General features: G+C 39.8%; 2 protein-coding genes across 2 annotated transcripts in view; both read left to right on the forward strand.

Moving 5' to 3' along the window:
• Window positions 1-4776, forward strand: part of tnfrsf1b (tumor necrosis factor receptor superfamily, member 1B) — a 44085-nt gene extending 39309 nt beyond the window's left edge. Inside the window, exons 8-9 of the mRNA XM_061888681.1 lie at window positions 896-948; window positions 1022-4776. Coding sequence (XP_061744665.1) covers window positions 896-948; window positions 1022-1447 — 479 coding nt within the window. The 3' untranslated portion in view covers window positions 1448-4776. The remainder of the gene's footprint in view (window positions 1-895; window positions 949-1021) is intronic.
• Window positions 4777-4883: 107 nt separating this feature from the next.
• The window catches only part of trim62.1 (tripartite motif containing 62, tandem duplicate 1), a 95457-nt gene continuing 78624 nt past the window's right edge, over window positions 4884-21716 (forward strand). The window contains exons 1-2 of the mRNA XM_061888671.1: window positions 4884-4972; window positions 19533-20042. Coding sequence (XP_061744655.1) covers window positions 19635-20042 — 408 coding nt within the window. The 5' untranslated portion in view covers window positions 4884-4972; window positions 19533-19634. The remainder of the gene's footprint in view (window positions 4973-19532; window positions 20043-21716) is intronic.

The raw sequence follows: 21716 nt of genomic DNA on the forward strand, positions 1-21716 counted from the left end.
GCCTGTGTTTCTTTGTTTGTTGTGAAGCTTTAACACAGAGCGGTCAAGCGAACATGTTTCTCTACGTCAACCAGCAAGTTTTTGGATGGGAAAATTGTGATATTAAGTCGGCTCTTACCGGAGACATCAGTGGATTATACCTTCTCCTACGTCAGCTCAAAAGGGCAGCTGTGATCTTGGCTCCTCGGCTTCTCTCAGAGACACTGGCGTTCACCGCAGCCATCCGCCTGTCAGGTATGACTTTATAATCTCACTAAAACACTATTAAAACAATAAGCAGATAAGGGATCTTCCAGAAGTATCCTAGTAAATGTGTCTAATTACATCTGAAACGGTCCCACTGCCGCCGCCTGGATCCGTCGCCTATTTTTTTGTTTTTTTGGGGGGGGTTTTGTGCTTCACTTAAACTTTCCTCATCCGCGAATCTTTCATCCTCGCTGAAATAATGGGGAAATTGTCGCTTTCTCGGTCCGAATAGCTCTTGCTGCTGGAGGCTATGATTATAAACAATGTGAGGATGTGAGGAGCCCTCAACACGTGACGTCATCGTCTGCTACTTCCGGTAAAGGCAAGGCTTTTTTATTTGCGACCAAAAGTTGTGAACTTTATCATCGATGTTCTCTACTAAATCCTTTCAACAAAAATATGGCAATATTGCAAAATGATCAAGTATGACACATAGAATGGACCTGTTGTCCCCCCGTTTAAATAAGAAAATCTCATTTCAGTAGGCCTTTTGTTAAAGTAATGCCAATAATGCCATCTTTTGGGGTCCCCTTTATTTAGAAAAATATAAAAATAATTTTAGTAACGGTACCAAAATATTGGTATCGGGACAACGCTAGTTATAGGATTTTTTTTATTGCAGTACTAACATGTTTGCTGTCTTTGTCAGGCACTGGCAGTTTGCAACCTGAAGACAATGCAAATGAAAATGGTGACGATAAAGTGAGTCTTTTTCTTCGCCATGTAAGCTTGGCCTGAAGCTAACATTTGAATGTCCTTCTCCCCCGCGGTGCAGATCAATGAAGGTCACTTGGGTGAAACTCTGCTGACTGTGGTGGACTTACCGCAACAACAGTATTTGCTGCAGAGAGGGGAGGTCAGCGGGGATTCAGGTCACTGCAGCAGCAGCAGCAGCGACACAGGCAGCCAGAAGTCCGTGGAGCCCCTGCAGTCCACCCAATTCCTGCAGCAGTCTGCTGCTTCAGAGACCCCCGTTCGACCGACACAGCCCCCTGTCGCCGCCAGTCCGCACGTCAATGTCAACATCACGTTCAACATAGGGGATGGAGACCCACGCTGCACGATGCAGAGACACTCTGAGCTGAGCTTTGGACACGAGGAGGAGGGACAAGAGTCCCTCAGCGTCCCACAGCAGGAAGAGGGGAGAGATTTGTTGGCAAAAGAAATTACATTAAAAAGTACATACAGTATGCACGTATGAAATATTTATAACGGTATTTCCCCAAAGAATGTACTCGCATTGGTTGTATCTACTGTATATAAGTCTATGTATAGTTTTTTGTTTTTCCCTCCGCTTTTCCCCGGCCAGTCAGAGAACCCAACCTGTGTCCTATGCCATAAAAGGCATAAAGATGATCATTACACCACTGAGGATCCATCCATCCATTTTCTACCGCTTGTCCCTTACCACTGAGGATATTTCTGTAAATATAAAGAACTTAAAAAGACCTGTTTCGGTTATGGCAGTTTTGTCTCTTCAGGGAGACACTTTTTTCGACTCAGCTCCCGGAAAAAAAAGAAAAAACTAACGATTGCTGGGCATGATGATGCGGGTTCGTTCTCTCAATGAAGGTTTAGTCAATGAATAAAAACAGACTAGGAAACAGAAGAACTTCCACGAGGCACAAAAGGGAAAACAAAAACTACGAGCATGAGAGCTAGAGGAAAACAAATGCATAGCGCGAAAGCTAGCAAGTAGAAATATGTAATAGGAATCGTTACTGAAGTGAAACACAAACTGCGTGAAAGAATGGGATGCGAGAGTGAATGAACAGAAAAGGCAGGCTTAAATATGGGTGGTGATTAACAAACAGGTGTGAGTCAACAGCGAGTAGCAGGTGGAACTAATATGAAACCATGGTAATTAGATAAAACAGGAACTAAGGAAGTCAAACAACAGAATGTGATACAAAACGGAACAAAACTAGAATATGGAATGATCCGGGCAGTGGATCATAACAAAAACGGTCCAAATATTTGCCTCTTAGAACCGTTTCGTTTGGAGCTCAGTGATTTCCATCGTGGAACTGTCATGGGATGCCACCGGTGCAACAAATCCAGTCGTGAAATTTCCTCGCTCCTAAATATTCCAAAGTCAACTGTCTGCTTTATCATTAAGAAAATGGAAGCATTATGGGAACAACAGCAACTCAGCCACCAAGTCCTGCCTCAGTTATGGGAATTTTGCCTCTTTGGGGAGACACTTATTTCGACTCAGCTCTCGAAAAAACAAAGACAAAACGGTCCAAAGAGTTGCCTCAAAGAACCGTTCGTTTGCGAACAACCCATCACTAATCTGCTGTTTTAACTTATGAGGCCCATTTAAAGGAAGTTGCACTTTTTAGCCTGATTCTTCATCACATCTAACACCTGTTTTTCCTTTATTTTGAAGGGAGAGCTTTGGATGTATTAGTCATCTAATGCTTTAAAAAAATGTAAGTATAAGAGTATATCAAAATACACTAAATTGCCAAAAGTATTTGACTGTTTCTACGAACATTTGTGAAAGAATGATCCCCTATCAGGGGCTCATGAATTTCCAGCGTGGAACTGTCATAGGATGCCACCGGTGCAACAAATCCAGTCGTGAAATGTCCTCGCTCCTAAATATTCCAAAGTCAACTGTTGGTTTTATTATAAAGAAAATGGAAGAGTTTGGGAACAACAGCAACTCAGCCACCAAGTCCTGCCTCAGTAATGGGAATTTTGCCTCTTCGGGGAGACAGTTCTTTTGGTTAAGGTCCTGAAAAAAAAAGACAAAACGGTCCAAAGAGTTGCCTCTAAGAACCGTTTTGTTTGGAGCTCAGTGATTTGCAGCGTGGAACTGTTGTAGGATGCCACCTGTGCAACAAATCCAGTCGTGAAATGTCCTCGCTCCTAAATATTCCAAAGTCAACTGTCGGCTTTATTATAAAGAAAATGGAAGAGTTTGGGAACAACAGCAACTCAGCCACCAAGTCCTGCCTCAGTTATGGGAATTTTGCCTCTTCAGGGAGACACTTCTTTCGACTCAGCTCCCGAAAAAACAAAGACAAAACGGTCCAAAGAGTTGCCTCAAAGAACCGTTCGTTTGCGAACAACCCATCACTAATCTGCTGTTTTAACTTATGAGGCCTATTTAAAGGAAGTTGATGAATCGCTAGCTGTTCAAAGTCGGGACCTGAGGTTGACCACTCGTCTGTGCATCAGTTGGGGACGTCTCTGCACTGCTGACTTGTCTCCACTCAAGATGATCCCCTGCTGACCCCACTATGGACTGGACTCTCACACTATTAACTAGATCCACTCGACGTCCATTGCACTGGTCGCCCAGAGGGTGGGGGGGTCCTCTCCAAGGTTTCTCATTTTATCCAATTGGGTTGAGTTTTTCCTTGCCCTGATGTGTGATCTGAGCCGAGGATGTCGTTGTGGCTTGTGCAGCCCTTTGAGACACTCGTTATTTAGGGCTATTTAAGTAAACATTGATTAAGTGTCGCCAATCAGCCTATCCCCATACACATTGCAATAGTGGTCATTGTGGAATAACCCACATTTTGTGAAGCCAAACAGAAATATCATTTTTTTTAATGTGCCTAAAGGGTTAAGTGCAAAACGAATTATGTTAAAATGTAAAAAAAAAAAAAAGATAAATGGCGAGGTTATATTCAGTTCTGGGCTCCATGGTCGCAGAGGGGTTAGTGCGTCTGCCTCACAATACAAAGGTCCTGAGTAGTCCTGGGTTCAATCCCGGGCTCGCTCAGGATCTTTCTGTGTGGAGTTTGCATGTCCTCCGCGTGAATGCGTGGGTTCCCTTTGGGTACTCTGGCTTCCTCCCACCTCCAAAGACATGCACCTGGGGATAAGCCCCTCCCACCTCTAAAGACATGCACCTGGGGATAGGCCCCTCCCACCTCCAAAGACATGCACCTGGGGATAGGCCCCTCCCACCTCCAAAGACATGCACCTGGGGATAGGCCCCTCCCACCTTCAAAGACATGCACCTGGGGATAGGTTGATTGGCAACACTAAATTGGCCCTAGTGTGTGAATGTGAGTGTGAATGTTGTCTGTCTATCTGTGTTGGCCCTGCGATGAGGCGACGACTTGTCCAGGGCTTACCCCGCCTTCCGCCCAATTGTAGCTGAGATAGGCACCAGTGACCCCAAAGGAAATAAGCGGTTGGAAATGGATGGATGGATGGATATTCAGTTCTGGGCATTAAATAAAATACCATTTGAAAATCTATGCATGGTTTTGTAATGGGCTCTGCTGCCATCTGCTGGTTTACTGTGGAAATAGCATGTTGTTCGACCAGCTCTCCCAATATGCTCTTTAAATATATTTACACACATCACTTATTCGGCAAATTAGAAACGTAGTTGTTTTCTAAACTGTCTTCCATTCAATATATTTTCCATATATTCATTGTTTTGCCCGGGTTGAAACGAGCGAACTGGGAGACGACGTGTGGACTATTCCAATAATGTTAGCCTTTTCAAGTAGATACATTTTTTAGCCTCTTTTTAAAAAATAAAACATCTGAAACGCTGAATTAACCATTTCAGTTGTATTTTTTTATACATGTTTTGTATACTTATTAGCGATACCATTTATTTATTAATATATATTTTACGATCCCACCCCTCCATTATTTTGGCAAGATGGTCGCGCCTGTTGCCGCTGTGTGTTGCTCTCCTTCCTGGTTAAAGACTTGCCTCCAGGCTGCCGACGTCGCCTCACAACCTCAGGTAAGTTAACACTTTACTCTCCTTTTATCCATTATTTACAATAGTCAATGTGGAGTTTTTTTTATAAATATTTTCTCCCGCTCTTCGGCTTGTAGTATTGCTGGTTAAAGGGCTGTTTGGTGGGTTTTATGCGGCGGTCCCAACCTCCCCCTCTGTTGCATTGCTGGCTGCGCTGGCTTGTGTGAACAAATCTTAGCAAACAAAATGAAGATAAATGAATAACATTCACACATCAACGCAGAGATCAGGTTTATGTGTGCGGTGTTATCATTGCATTTATTTAAAAGGTTGTAAAACTCTGCATATACACGGAAATTGTGAAGGAAGCTGCCGCAGGTGCTTGCCCTGTTGGTTGCTGCAGGTTTATTTTAATTATAAAACTTTTTTTTTTTTAATGGTCACACTGGTTATTCAAAACAAAAAAATGTACATTTTCCTCCAGTAAAAAAAAAAATATTTTTTCAGAATTTAATTTGGTCAACTATAGTCAGTAGAAATGACAGATTTGTATTTATTATAAATGGGATAGGTCAGTGGTTCTCAAATGGGGGTACGCGTACCCCTGGGGGTACTTAAAGGTATGACAAGGGGTACGTGAGATTTTTTAAAAATATTAACAATTCAAAAATCATTTATAAATATATTTATTGAATAATACTTCAACAAAATATGAATGTAAGTTCATAAACTGCAGGGTTTCCCACACATTCATTCATTTGTGGCGGCCCGCCACGAAAGAATTACGGCCGCCACAAAAAAAAATAATTTATTCTATTTTTGTATATATTTATTTTTTCCGGCTTTTGACTCGCTCGACCGCTCATAAAAACAATGGGACTCTGTCTGTGAATGGAGCTTGTAGTTACATATTATATAAATATGTAAATATTATATAAATATGTATATAAATATGTACATAAAGTGTTGTAAGTATATTCCAACTCCGCGTTCTTCTTGGTCATCGCCGCCGCCAAAGATGCCATCCCCCCAGCCCCCCCTTCCGCCGCCCGATCACACCACCACAAATAGATGCCTGACCTGTGGGAAACACTGAACTGTGAAAAGAAATACAACAATGCAATATTCAGTGTTGACAGCTGGATTTTTTGTGGACATGTTCCATAAATATTGATGTTAAAGATTTATTTTTTTGTGGAGAAATGTTTAGAATTAAGTTCATGAATCCAGATGGATCTCTATTGCAATCCCCAAAGAGGGCACTTTAAGTTGATGATTACTTCTATGTGTAGAAATATTTATTCATAATTTAATCACTTGTTTATTTTTCTAAAAGTTTTCAGTTATTTTTATATCTTTTTTCCAAATAGTTCAAGAAAGACCACTACAAATGAGCAATATTTTGCACTGTTATACAATTTGATAAATCCGAAACTGATGACATAGTGCTGAATTTTATTTCTTTATCTCTTTTTTTGAACCAAAAATGCTTTGGTTTTATGTAGGGGGTACTTGAATTAAAAACAATTTCACATGAGGTACATCACTGAAAAAAGGTTGAGAACCACTGGGACAGTTTATATATCAATGAGGAAATCTTAACATTGCAACACATGCCAATACGGCCGGTTTCGTTTACTAAATTGCAATTTTAAATTTCGCACGATAACTTAAAAATAAAGACAACTTCGTATTGTTTTCTTTGTTTATAAATAGAACGAGCACATTCTAAAAATTTACAAATCATAATATTTTTTTTATACTTGCATGTTGCGGTTAAGAGTCATCATCATCATCATCAGCTGTTGTCAGTCCACTGCTGGACGAAAGCCTCAGCATGTTTCTGCCATTTGGCGTACTTTTCATGCTGGTTATTAGCCTACACCTTCCACGCTGGCTTGTTGCGGGTTGGAAGGGGTATTTTATATCAGAGATCCTTTTTCTAGGCTAATTGCCTTACTGGGCTGTTGAATTCAGTCTGTCCTGTTGGTTGTCCGTGCCCCATCTACCCAGGGACCCGCTCAGCTTTATGGCGCTGACCGCCCGCCAGTCACAAGAGAAGGTGCAAACGGTTCTTTGTGTGCATTTTATAGACGTTAGATGGGACTCACTAACCCCACACACAACCTCCCATCTCATGCCTGGATGTAGTTTAATGTCATACCCAGGACCCAGGCGGTTAAGAGTATTCTATCTTTATCTTTATCTTTAGGGACGGCGTGGCGCAGTGGGGGGAGTGGCCGTGCGCAACCCGAGCGTCCCTGGTTCAATTCCCACCTAGTACCAACCTCGTCACGTCCGTTGTGTCCTGAGCAAGACACTTCACCCTTGCTCCTGATGGGTGCTGGTTGGCGCCTTGCATGGCAGCTCCCTCCATCAGTGTGTGAATGTGTGTGTGAATGGGTAAATGTGGAAGTAGTGTCAAAGCGCTTTGAGTACCTTGAAGGTAGAAAAGCGCTATACAAGTACAACCCATTTATTTATTTATTTATTTATTTGTCGTTATTTAGGCTTTCTGAATAAATCATGTGATAATGTTCATCAGTCAACTCATCAGTATCTACAAATATAATGATGTGTATGTTTGAAATGTGTGTTTTTATTACTCAACCCTTTTAGGGTTGTTTTCTTCTAAAAACATGCCTGGCCTTTTTAAAGGGTTACATCCCCCAGATGTTAGCAATACTTTATGTTCTGTATTTACTGTGTTTGTGGATTTTTAGAACATCCTTAAGATAATGTTAAAAGATGCATAAATAGTACTTTTAGTTGCAGTCACGTCTCTTTTTTGCCATGTTCATAAACGGCAAAGGTGGACAAATGCTGTATTTTACAGGAGTAACTTGTGACAACATGAATGTAAACCCCACACAGAACACCACTTGCGTGACGTCCTCCAGGGTTTTCCACACATTCATATATTTGTGGCGGCCCGCCACGAAAGAATTACGGCCGCCACAAAAAAATATATATTTTATTTTATTTTATTTTTTTCGGGCTTTTGACTCGCTCGACCGCTCATAAAAGCAATGGGACTCTGTCTGTGAATGGAGCTTGTAGTTACATATTTTATAAATATTTAAATATTATATAAATATGTACTTAAAGTGTTGTAATTATATTCCAACTCCGCGTTTTTCTTGGTCATCCCCCCCCTGCCGCCCGACCACACCACCACAAATAGATGCCTGACCTGTGGGAAACACTGTCCTCCATTGTTGTCTTTGTGTTTACTGTATCATCTTCCTCTTTTTCTTTGTTGACTTCATCGGCCTGTTACTTTAAATTGGTTTCCTGTTTCAAAACTGCACATCGGTGAGCTCAACTGAAACCAAATGTTTGGCATTGTTGGCAAAAATGATGCAGTTTATTTTAAACATGCTTGATGCCAGGTACATCACTTGGTTTAATAAGAATTGGAACAGGTTCTTGTTGAGAACCGGTTAACAGTGTTTGGATTCCTTGGAACCTTTGGTTAGTTTTGTAAACAATGCCCTTCATGATTCCCGTGGGCCCGAATGACATCACAGCACAGCGACACGATACAAACAACTCAACCTGTCCGATAAGAAGCATGAAGAAGCAGAACTTATTAAATCCTATGCATTTTTTCCCCTTGCTGTACTAAGAAATTAATCAAATTTCTCTATAAAACCGACATATACAGTACAGGCCAAAATTTTGGACACACCTTATCATTTAAATGGGTTTTCTTTATTTTCATGACTATTTACATTGTCGATTGTCACTGAAGGCATCAAAAACTATGAGACCTGTGAAGTGAAAACAATTTCAGGTGATTACATCTAGAAGCTCATCGAGAGAATGCCAAGGGTGTGCAAAGCAGTAATCAGAACAAAGGGTGGCTATTTTGAAGAATCTAGAATATAAAACATTTTTTTACTTATTTTCACCTTTTTTTGTTGTACTTGTGTTCATTCATAGTTTTGATGCCTTTAGTGACAATCTACAATCAGGAATTGATTAACGTGAACCCTGACTTAAACAAGTTGAAAAAGTTATTTGGGTGTTATCATTTAGTGATCAATTGTACTGAATATGTACTGCATTGTGCTGTCTACTAATACAAGTTTCAATCAATCAATCAATCAATCAATCAAATAGTCATAAAAATAAAGAAACCCCATTGAATGAGAAGGTGTGTCCAAACTTTTGGCCTGTACTGTAAGTTGCAGCCTCCTTATAATGATGTATAAAGCACTTTATTATCTGATATGTAAATGGTAGGGGTGTCAAAAAAATATTTATGAATGAATCGCAATCCGAATGTTTAAAAAATCTTAATCGATCCAAAAAAAAAAAAAATTAGATTTTTTTTTTTTAATTTAAAAATTTGTCCTTGGTAGAATTTTATCAAACACAACCATTTTTTTTTTAAGTAACATTATCAGCGCTGTTTATCTGTTTTATGGAGAAATGTGTTACTCAAAGAACTGGCACCCAATGTTATTAAAAAAATAAGTATCAATCCCTACCTAGTACCAACCTCGTCACGTCCGTTGTGTCCTGAGCAAGACACTTCACCCTTGCTCCTGATGGGTGCTGGTTAGCGCCTTGCATGGCAGCTCCCTCCATCAGCGTGTGAATGTGTGTGTGAATGGGTAAATGTGGAAGTGGTGTCAAAGCGCTTTGAGTACCTTAAAGGTAGAAAAGCGCTATACAAGTACAACCCATTTATCATTATTTATTAATTGATTTTAATTCGACAATCGATTTTGAATGAAAATGTTACCCCCATGGATCGAATCAAATCGTGTGGGGCCCAAAGATTCACAGCCCTAGTGAAAGGTAATAGAAGCATTGCAAAGCTCCTCGTTTGGTTGCCGATGTCTGCTGTAACATATTCTGTTATTTCCAGTTGTATTTTGTCAAAAAAAATTTGTATTAAATGTTATTAATCTAAGAAAATTACAGGTACATTTTGCAAACCACACATCGCTTGTCCACGGCTTTCTTGCAGACTCGTATAGAGCCAGCAGAACTAGAAACGCTGTTCAAAGGCTAAAAAAAATAAATGGAAAGCACGCAAAGAAGCACTGAACACGGTAGCTAACGACAGCATTGCTGAGCTTGCAGTAAGATCAATCAACCCGCCCACTTAATTTATTTAAGTTTAAAATTTTGCTTACAGAAAAAGGTCTACATTTTTATTTTGTCTATGTATTTAGTATATAGAGTACAATGGGAAACAATTCTACAGTGATGAGAAATACAAGTGTATATCCTTTAAAAATGGTTAAGTGCATTGTTATTACATATAACAAGTGTAAAGTTTTTAATCGGTTATTTCTAGAGATGTCGATAATATCGGTCTGCCGATATTATTGGCCGATAACTGCTTTAAAATGTAATATCGGAAATTATCGGTATCAGTTTTAAAATTATCGGTTTCCGTTTTAAAAAGTAAAATTTCTGACTTTTTAAAACACTGCTGTGTACACGGATCTAAGGAGAAGTACAGAGCGCCAATAAACCTTAAAGGCACTACCTTTGCATGCCAGCCCAGTGACATAATATCTACAGCTTTTCGCACACACAAGTGAATGCAAGGCATACTTGGTCGACAACCATGCAGGTCACACTGAGGGTGGCTGTATAAACAACATTAACACTGTTACAAATATGCGCCACACTGTGAACCCACACCAAACAAGAATGACAAACACATTTCGGGAGAACATCCGCACCGTAACACAACATAATCACAACAGAACAAAAACCCAGAGCCCCTTGCATCACTAACTCTTTCGGGACGCTACAATATACACCCCTCCCCACACCTCAACCTCCTCATGCTCTCTCAGGGAGAGCATGTCCCAAATTCCAAGCTGCTGTTTTGAGGCATGTTAAAAAAAATAATGCACTTTGTGACTTCAATAATAAATATGGCAGTGCCATGTTGGCATTTTTTTTTTCCATAACTTGACTTGATTTATTTTGGAAAACCTTGTTACGTTGTTTAACGCATCCAGCGGGGCATCACAACAAAATTAGGCATAATAACGTGTTAATTTTACGACTATATATATCAGTATTGGTAATTAAGAGTTGGACGGTATCGGATATTGGCAAAAAAGCCATTATCGGACATCTCTAGTTATGTCTTCAGTTTAAGATCATGATGCAGACAAATGTCTGTCTGCATAAAGCCAAATATTTTTGAAAGGAAATTACTGCATTTTGTTGTAATGTGTTATTATGTTGATTGACAGTGTAAAAGTAACATACCTTCCTTCACTCATTATTTTCGCAGTTTTATGCATTTTCGTGTATAAAATAATAACAATCGCAATTTTGGAGAGAAAAATCGCAATTATTTTTTTTTCCCTCAAAATTGTGCAGCCCTACCTATCAGGAACAAGACATTGACACACCATTGATTATACATACATTTGCTTTTTAAAACGGACTTTGCAATAACGTTGCATAATAGTTGTATTCGTAAATTGGGACAATGTTGATGTCCAACATTGGATCCACGTTGGTGGTTTGGAAATGACCAAATTTCAATGGTTAAATCAACGTCACAACCCAACATTTATTAAACGTCTTTAAAAAAGCATGTTGTTTCAACGTGATGTTTGTTTTGCTCAACGTCAGGAACTAATTCAACAAGTTCTCAATGTTGGTTTAATGTCTATTGCCACTCTGTGGCTCATAAATCAAAATGTTTGTACAGTGAGGGAGGGGTTTGTAAATCAAGTTTCTACTGTAAAAACTTACTAAATAATAATGAATGAATGCAGTGCGTTACTTCCTCCATACATCTTGTAAACACTGTACGCTTAAGTTCTTCACAAACCCCATAGAATATGAATAAAATCCACTGTTTTACTCCAAATATACATGTGGATTCACGTGATGTTTTGCATTGAAATGTCCCTGATGCAGATGACGTTACATTGTACTCTCACTTAAGAGAACTTAGGTAATCGCTGACCAAACAGTATTGTTGCTCAAGCTTCATGACGGGTGTGAAACTTTTTTTTTACATACAGAATTAATGGAGGATGCAGGTTCACTTTGAAGTCTTTATCACGCTAAAAACAGTCCAATATTAGAGGCAGTGTTTTGTCTCCCACAAAATTGCCATCCCATCCGTGGCGCTAGTTTGCCGTGGCCTAAACAATGCCAATGTCCAATTTGCATAATTGGTAGGGGTGTAATGGTACACAAAAATTTCGGTTTGGTACGTACCTCGGCTTAGAGGTCACAGTTCGGTTCATTTTCGGTACAGTAAGAAAACAACAACATATACATTTTGGGGTTATTTATTTGTAAACAATGGCTTGATCCTTTTAACATTGGGAACACTATAATAGTTCTGCCCACGTTAATCCACATTAAACTGCCTCAAGTTGTTGCTTGGATGAAATAAAATGACACAACTTTTCTTCTACATATAAAAAGTGCAACATTTAACAGTTTCAAGTCAACTCATCTTGCTTAATTTATTACAGCATTGGGGAAGCCTGTAGTTGATTTTTATTATGTAAATGTTATATTTGTATCAACATGTGATAGCAGGGACCCTGCCATTCAAAACCAGGCTGCTACATTACTAATGATTAATGTAACTATTGCTGAAATAATAGTACAATAGCAATAGGAGAGACTATTCATCCCTGAACACCATGGAGTACATGTAAGCTTTATGATGCACTTACATTATTATATACACTATCAGAGACAGAAACTCTTCATTTAATATAATGTCCTTTTTTGCTGCTTCCGCACACTTCAATCAACACTGTCCGTAACACACACACACGCACACACTGCAAAATGAGCTAACGTTACGCTAAAATCTAACTAGCCTTCACTTCAAACCAAGACTGCGAGTGAGCTGAGCTGCAGTTTGTTTCTAGAAGGTCAACGGGCTCATTGTGATGTTTAGAAAGTAGTTGACTTGGAAGTGTTTAGTATAATTTGGGGAGTGTCCGTTGCTCCCCTGCTAAAGACCTATCTGCTCAACGATGAAGCGCTGACGACATGCGCTCTGAATGCGCACTGCTAAATTGGCTTGTTACCGCTACGATTGTAACCAATCAGATGGTTGTGTAGGAGCGACAATGCAGGGTGCTGTGTACAGACAGAGACGGAGGCAGAACGGAGCGGAGCAGCTTGTCAAGACTTTAGCATAGGCGGCTACTTCATATGTTCGTGTGGAACTCGTTCGGTACTCCTCCGCACTGAACTGGAACCCCCGTACCGAAACGGTTCAGTACAAATACACGTACCGTTACACCCCTAATAATTGGCTATAATAACAGACACCAAATAAACTAAGTTTAGTATCCGAAACACATAGGGGCAACATGTTGTTATTTTGTGGTCTAGTGCCGATCTCTTTAATTCGTATAAAGTGCATATTGGTATTTACATTTGTAATAAAAAATACTTGTATATGACACACCTTGTGTGGTGTTCGGGTCTGTGGAACCGTTTTCATTTTTTATTAAAAGAGAAATGATAGAATTAATTCATTATTCAACCTGAGACTCACTGACTTTGGCTCAATTTCTGTGAAGAACGTATATCAGAATACATATTTAATGTTCCTGGTTAGCGCCTTGCATGGCAGCTCCTTCCATCAGTTTGTGAAAGGGTGAATGTGGAAATAGTGTCAAAGCGCTTTGAGTTCCTTAAAAAACAAGGTAGAAAAAGCGCTATACAGGTACAACCCATTTACCATTTAATGAGCACACACCATACACCGCCCCTACACATTTCTATTACATATAACATGTCCGGGTCCACTGGACCTGGGACTAATAGAAGTGGGGAAATTGATGTTCTGTGTACCACCACAAACACACATGCACACACACACACACACACAGCAAGCCTAGACAGGAAGAGGACAGAGTGTCGGTACACAGAACATCAGAGGGTCAAATGTGCGAGAAAACGAGAGCAGACAGTGTTGACAAACAATGTTGCAACCTTTTGTGGGAACCGCAGGTGCAGAAACACAAAAGAAGAATCCCTGTGGGACGCAGAAACTGGCAGAGAAATTTTCCGTTCAACGTTCATGTTGTTGTTACTCAGCCAGTGTTTGTGGGTCTGATGGACCCGGTGCATTTTGTGGCTTTTAATGCCTCACAATCAAACACTGAACAGATGTTTACCTTATCCCAATAAACATCTGTTTAGTATTTTAACATAAAAGTGTTTGATTGTAAGGCATTAAAAGCCACAGAATGCAACAGGTCCATCAGACCCAAAAACGCTGGCTGAGTAACAACAATATGAACATTACACAAGGGTTGAAGTGGAATGTTAAATCAGCTTTTGTAGGTTTGTCATCTTAGCTCATTCGTATAGCAGTCAAATTACGGAAGAAACATGGCTGCCATTCCGCCTCTGAGAACAGAACGCTAATAAAACATCACAAACATTGAGGAGAAGCCATTAATGCTTCAACCAAATGTTCTGAAGCCATAAAAACTCATATCACCAATTAATTCTAGTCATAACCTGAGCACAACCGGAAGCTGACATGAAACATACGAAGTAAAAGGTTTTAAAAAGGTGTCTGCAAAAATATAGACCATTCAACACACAAAGCCACATTTTTTAATCGTGGCCCCAATTTATTTGTAGCAGGCTGCCACATGTGCAGATGCTAAGCCATTTGAAGAAAACACTAAAACTTTGTCATTGTTCAAAGTGATGATACTTAGTTTTATTGTTTAGATCAGGGGTCACCAACCTTTTTGAAACCAAGGGCTACTTCTTGGGTACTGATTAATGCGAAGGGCTACCAGTTTGATACACACTTAAATACATTGCCAGAATTAGCCAATTTGCTCAATTTACCTTTAATAAATAAATAAATATATATATATATATATATATAAAAAATGGGTATTTTTGTCTGTCATTCCGTCGTACATTTTTTTTCCTTTTACGTTAGGTTTTTTGGAGAGAATAAATGATTAAAAAACATTTACTTGAACGATTTAAAAGAGAAAACACGAAAAAATGAAAATTAAGTTTTGAAACTTAGTTTATCTTCAATTTAGACTCTTTAAAATTCAACTGAAAAAAAATGAAGAGAAAAACAAGCTAATTTGAATCTTTTTGAAAACATTGATAAAATATATTATGTAACATCATTAGTAATTTTTCCTGATTAAGATTCATTTAAAAATTTTGATGACATGTTTTAAATAGGTTAAAATCCAATCTGCACTTTGTTAGAATATATAACAAATTGGACCAAGCTATATGTCTAACAAAGACGAATCATTATTTCTTCCAGATTTTCCAGAACAAAATTTTAAAAGAAATTCAAAAGACTTTGAAATAAGATTTAAATTTGATTTTCAAGATTTTCCAGAATAATTGTTTTGAATTTTAATCATAATAAGTTTGAAGAAATATTTCACATTATTCTTCATCGAAAAAACAGAAGCTAAAATGAAGAATTAAATTAAAATGTATTTCTGATTCTTTACAATAATCATAAAAAAAAATACTTGAACATTGATTTAAATTGTCTGCAAAGAAGAGGAATGAATTTAAAAGGTAAAAAAGGTAAATGTGTTTAAAAATCCTAATCATTTTTAAGGTTGTATTTTTTTCTCTAAAATTGTCTTTCTGAAGCAAAGTAAAAAAAATAAATGAATTTATTTAAACAAGTGAGGACCAACTATTTAAAATATTTTCTTGGATTTTCAAATTCTATTTGATTTATGTCTCTCTTAGAATTAAAAATGTTCAGCAAGGCGAGACCAGCTTGCTAGTAAATAAATACAATTTCAAAAATAGAGGCAGCTATTTGAGCTATTTTTAGAACAGGCCAGCGGGCTTCTCATCTGGTCCTTACGGGCTACCTGGTGCCCCCTGGTTTAGATTATGGCATGTGCCAATAAATAAAACAAAACAAGATGCTGGTTTGAAATGGCCCATGGGTTGCACTTTGGACCGCCCTGCTGATGAATCTTCAATGCCCGTTTACACTGTACACCATATCTGATTATTTCGCCATTAAGTGAGAGGGATTGGATTTTATATGCCAGTCTAAACGCTCCAAAGTTCTTTCAATCCGATCTTTTAGCATCAGCTTCAGCCCACATTAGTAGGTAATCCAAATCCGATTGGAATCAGATTTTTTGAATGCGACTTCAGTCTAAACGCAATGCGACCCGAATGCGACTTTTTCGTCAGCTTCGGGTGAGCGATATGGTTGGAGAAGGATGCAGCCCGTTATCGGAAGTGGATATTTCATCACGACGTCCGGTTTAGGTGAGCAAAGTATTTTTTCGACAGCCAAATTTTCAATGCATCACTAGTCAATAGTGCGCAAAAAGTAGTTTATATGTAATATATGAATATATATTGTGATTTTGGAAGATTAGGGATTGTTGAACGACCTGAATTGACTCTGTGGCGTATTTGCTTACAGGTTACGTACATTGCATAAGTTGTTAACGTATATGAGTTGTAAAATAAAACTATTGTTGATCCACGCTGATGTCTGTGTTGCATCTACTCAACAGCCATAAAAATATTATAACCCCCCCCAATATATTACATTATATATTTCCACTCATACTAGGGTTGTACGGTATACCGGTATTAGTATTGTACCGCGATACTAATGAATCATACTCGGGACTATACTGCCTCTGAAAAGTACCGGTCCGCCACCCCCCTGTTCCCCCTATTGTCACGTCGTTTCATTGCTAGTTTACGAGCAGAGGAGCATGTTCGGCAGCACACAATCACGGAGTACTTACAAGCAGACAGTGTGAACGCAAAAATGGGAGAACGGACGCAATTTGGCTTAAAAACTAATGATAAAGGTGAAGTTATAACACTGAAACGCCCACTGGAAGAGGTGCTTTAAGACAAGGTTAGCTAGCTAGCGGCTAACATCCTGCCCTAGTGTTTTAGCTATTTCTAAATCACTAATCTTCGCCTCCATGGCGACAAATAAAGTACGTTTCTTACAAGTATCATCCATGCTGGACGAGGAATAGCTAAACATGCTTCACTACACCGGCATCAAAATGTAAATAAACGCCATTGTTGGATTTACACCGGACATCCACTGTAATGATACCAAGTACAATAGCATGTGTAGTCGATATTACTACGATTACGTTGATATTTTTTGGCATCGCAACATCTTGTTTCGTTTTTTTTAAATGTATATTATGTTTATAAACTCAGGAAAAATGGCATGTCCCTGGACACATTAGGACTTTGATAATGACCAATGTATGATACCTACTTGGTATCGAATCTATACCCAAATGTGTGGTGTCATCCAAAACTGATGTAAAGCATCTAAACAACAGAAGAATAAATGATTATTACATTTTAACACAAGTGTAGATATCCATCCATCCATCCATCCATTTTCTACCGCTTATTCCCTTTGGGTACGCGGGGGAAGGTGGTGCCTATTTCAGCTACAATCGGGCGGAAGGCGGCGTACACCCTGGACAAGTCGCCGCCTCATCGCAGAACATGTTAAAAGAGAAAGTACCGTATTTTTCGGAGTATAAGTCGCACCTGCCGAAAATGCATAAAAAAGAAGGAAAAAAACATATATAAGTCGCACTGGAGTATAAGTCGCATTTTGGGGGGAAATTTATTAGATAAAATCCAACAAGAACAGACATTTGAAAGGCAATTTGATATAAATAAAGAATAGTGAACAACAGGCTGTTATATGACACATAAATAACCAACTGAGAAGGTGCCTGACATTTTAACATAACATATTAGGGTAAGAGTCATTCAAATAACTATAACATATAGAACATGCTATACATTTACCAAACAATTTGTCACTCGCTAAATCCCATGAAATCTCCGTTTTCGGTGTCGCTTCTAAACAATTCTGCCAACTCCAAAGGAAGACGATGCGCCGCTTCCTCTTCTATCGGTACGTCGCTTACGTCAGAGTCATCGTCAGGTGCAGTTCCAATTATTCCAGCCTTTCTGAATCCGGACAGGATGGTTTCGGTTGTCACTGAAGCCCATGCTTTGTCGATCCATCCGATGACATCCAGAAAAGTTGCATGGCGCATTCTCCCGGTTGCCGTGAAGCTGCGCTCTCCTTCGTTGCCCGCGATTAGCTTTTTTAGTTTTCTTCATTTAAGTAATAGTAGTCTCCGCTTTTCGCCAGTCCCATACAAGTTTCTCGTTTACTCCAAACTTTCTTTCTGCTGCTCTATTGCCGTTTCCTGCTGCGTATTTCACCACTTCCAGCTTGTAACCTGCAGTATATGCTTTCCTTTTCGGTTCCATTTTTGTTCAGCCCTTGGTTTTTATAAGTTACCGCCAATGTACCGTAGCAGGTAGTGTCTTCTTCCCCACAATGCATTTATGCCATGACCCGCCTCCACCGAATTTTCATTGGTTGACATGTGTGTGACGATTGCGGTAGCATCTTCTTTTCCCACAATGCATTTCTGCCATGACTCGCCTCTGCCGACTTTTCATTGGTTGACGTGTGTGTGACGATTGCTGACATCCGGCTAGTCTCATACGTGAATGAAATAAATAATATTTGATATTTTACGGTAATATGTTAATAATTTCACACATAAGTCGCTCCGGAGTATACGTTGCACCCCCGGCCAGACTATGAAAAAAACTGCGACTTATATTCCGAAAAATACGGTAAACAGATATTAACAGTAAATGAACAAGTAGGTTAATAATACACTTCCTACCACTTGTCCTTAATAATGTTGACAAAATAACAGAATGGAACATGACACAATATGTTACTGTATATGTCAGCAGCTAAATTAGGAGCCTTTGTTTGCTTACTTACTAATAAAAAACAAGTTGTCTTGTATGTTCACAATTTTATTTAAGGACTAAATTGCAATAAAAAACATATGTTTAATGTACCGTAAGATTTTTTTTGTTAAAATAAAGTCAAAAATGCCATTTTTTGTGGTCCCTTTTTATTTAGAAAAGTACCGAAAATTATCCAAATAATTTTGGTCCCGGTACCAAAATATTGGTATCGGGACAACACTAATTCATGCATTATATTACTCTTTTTCACATAAAACACTAATTTTTAAGGTGTGGAGACCTCCAAAAAACATGCAGCTGGGGATAGGTTGATTGGCAACATTAAATGGTCCCTAGTGTGTGAATGTGAGTGTGAATGTTGTGTGTCTATCTGTGTTGGCCCTGTGATGAAGTGGCGACTTGTCCAAGGTGTACCCCGCCTTCCGCCCGAATGCAGCTGAGATAGGCTCCAGAACCCCCCGCCACCCCAAAAAGGGACATGAGGTACAAAATGGATAGATGGATGGACTTATTTTATTTTGTAATAGCGGTAGTGACTTCCTTGTTCGTTTACGGAATCCGGTCAACTTCCTTCGTTTTCACTTTATCAAACTGCGCACGCAATGAGGACAATCAGGTCACATTGAGGCTTGTGCAAATTTACACTGGAGTCTGATAAAGACCACATTTTACTTGCAGTGTAAACAGTCGGCTGGAAAAAAATTTGAAAATATCCGATTTGGGCCACGTCAGCCTGCAGTGTAAACGTAGTTCCAGTGATGATTCTTGTGATATTTCTGTCTTCAAACAGAGACCCCAAAAAGCCCGAGGAGTCCCACACTGCCGAAGAATGCCAGTAGATCTTTCCACTGCTGAGGATTAAAGCGCCCCAGAGTGTCCCCTTTTTTTGCAAATGGCTTGCTGCCTGAAGGACGAGCTCCTCTGTTCCATCTGCCTGAGCATCTACCAGGACCCCGTCAGCTTCGGCTGCGAGCATTACTTCTGCCGCAAGTGCATCACCGAGCACTGGAGCCGGCAGGAGCCCCACGGAGCGCGCGATTGCCCCGAGTGCCGACGCACCTTCGCCGACCCACTGTTGTCCCCCAGCCTCAAGCTCTCCAACATTGTGGAGCGCTATTCGGCATTCCCCTTGGACGCCATCCTCAACGCTCAGAGGAGCCCGTACCCCTGCAAGGACCACGAAAAGGTCAAGCTCTTCTGTCTCACCGACAAAAGCCTGGTGTGCTTCTTCTGTGACGAGCCGGCGCTTCACGAGCAGCACCAGGTCACCACTATCGACGAGGCTTACGAGGAGATCCAGGTCAGTCACTTGCACACACACACATTTTCCCAGTGTCCATCAGCGCTGAACATAATCCTGTGGGAATGACTTAGAGCAGGGGTGTCAAACCTTCGGCCCGAGGGCCGGATTAGGCCCGCGAACAGGGTTTATCTGGAGTTTGCTAAGTATAAAAATTAACCTGAATTTTTTTGAATGAAAGAAACAGCTGTTCTAAATGTGTCCACTAGATGTCGCAATAGCAATTTTTTTGTATCTTTGTAGATGATGCTACATATGTACAAAATAAACCACATGTTAGTGCACCAGTGGAGGAAAATTAGCAAACTACATAAATAACATTGTGACAGGTTTCCAGCTGTCATCATGCGGATTGCATGGACCATCGATACAAGACGCCTCGTAGCAGGTTTGACACTCATTTATTATTTCAATAAACAGTGGTTGGTCCCAGTCGGTCGCGCCAATTTCTAGCGCGACCTCCTTTGCTGCTAGTCTCGGCTCCCCTTTCGGTGGCCGGTGACTGCGTCTTCCGCGCGGGCTCATCTTCCTTCTAGTCGCTCTCGTCGTCTTCGTCTGTTGATTCTCCTCCGTCTTCTGCCCCGATTGCTCCTCCTTCTCTTCTTTTATACAGCAGGAGAAGATGCACAGATTGAGAGCAGGTGTGTGAATTACGCACCTGGCTCTGATGGCTGCAGCGGCACTCCAGGCGCGCCCCGCCTCTCTGTTCCGCTGCATACTCCGCCTCCTGGCCGCCATCTTTGGTAGGACCATGATTTGTCCTATCCTGCTGTTGGCCCGTCGGCTCCGCCTCTCCACAACATCCTGTAATTTGATTTTGATATTATTTTTATCTTGACAGATAGAAAAGTAACACCCATGAGTTGACTGATGAACATTATCAAATCATTTAATTCAGAAAGTATAAATAATGACAGATAAAGATACAATATTATTAAACGCAACATGTAAGTGTAAAAAAACATTAACTTTTGTACATTTTCAGAATGTGCTTTTTCTGTTTTCAAACAAAGAAAACTATCTGAAGTCGTCTTTATTTTTAAGTTATCTTGCCGTGATTTTACCAGTCCGGCCCACTTGGGAGTAGATTTTTCTCCATGTGGCCTGGATCTAAAATGAGTTTGACACCCCTGACTTAGACAAACTTTAATGATCCACAAAGGAAATCGCTCCACAAAGTAGCTCAGTTACAAAGGATGGAAAGGATAAAGATATGGATCCATTATGGATTGAACTTTCACAGTATCATGTTAGACCCGCTCGACATCCATTGCTTTCCTCCTCTCCAAGGTTCTCATAGTCATCATTGTCACCGACGTCCCACTGGGTGTGAGTTTTCCTTGCCCTTATGTGGGCCTACCGAGGATGTCGTAGTCGTTTGTGTTGTGGTTTATGCAGCCCTTTTAGACACTAGTGATTTAGGGCTATATAAGTAAACATTGATTGATTGATTGCTTGCTTGATAAAAAGGATTGTGTACACAAGGGCACAAAAGGAGGGCGAAAACAAGAGGTATGAAGTAGACTAAAAATGTACAATAGTATAAACCGCATTTTTCAGAGTATAAGTCGCTCCGGAGCATAAGTCGCACCTGCCGAAAATGCATAATAAAAAAGGAAAAAAAAACATATATAAGTCGCACTGGAGTATAAGTCGCATTTTTTGGGGATATTT

Source organism: Nerophis ophidion, linkage group LG02 (assembly GCF_033978795.1).
Source record: "Nerophis ophidion isolate RoL-2023_Sa linkage group LG02, RoL_Noph_v1.0, whole genome shotgun sequence".
Taxonomy (NCBI): domain Eukaryota; kingdom Metazoa; phylum Chordata; class Actinopteri; order Syngnathiformes; family Syngnathidae; genus Nerophis; species Nerophis ophidion.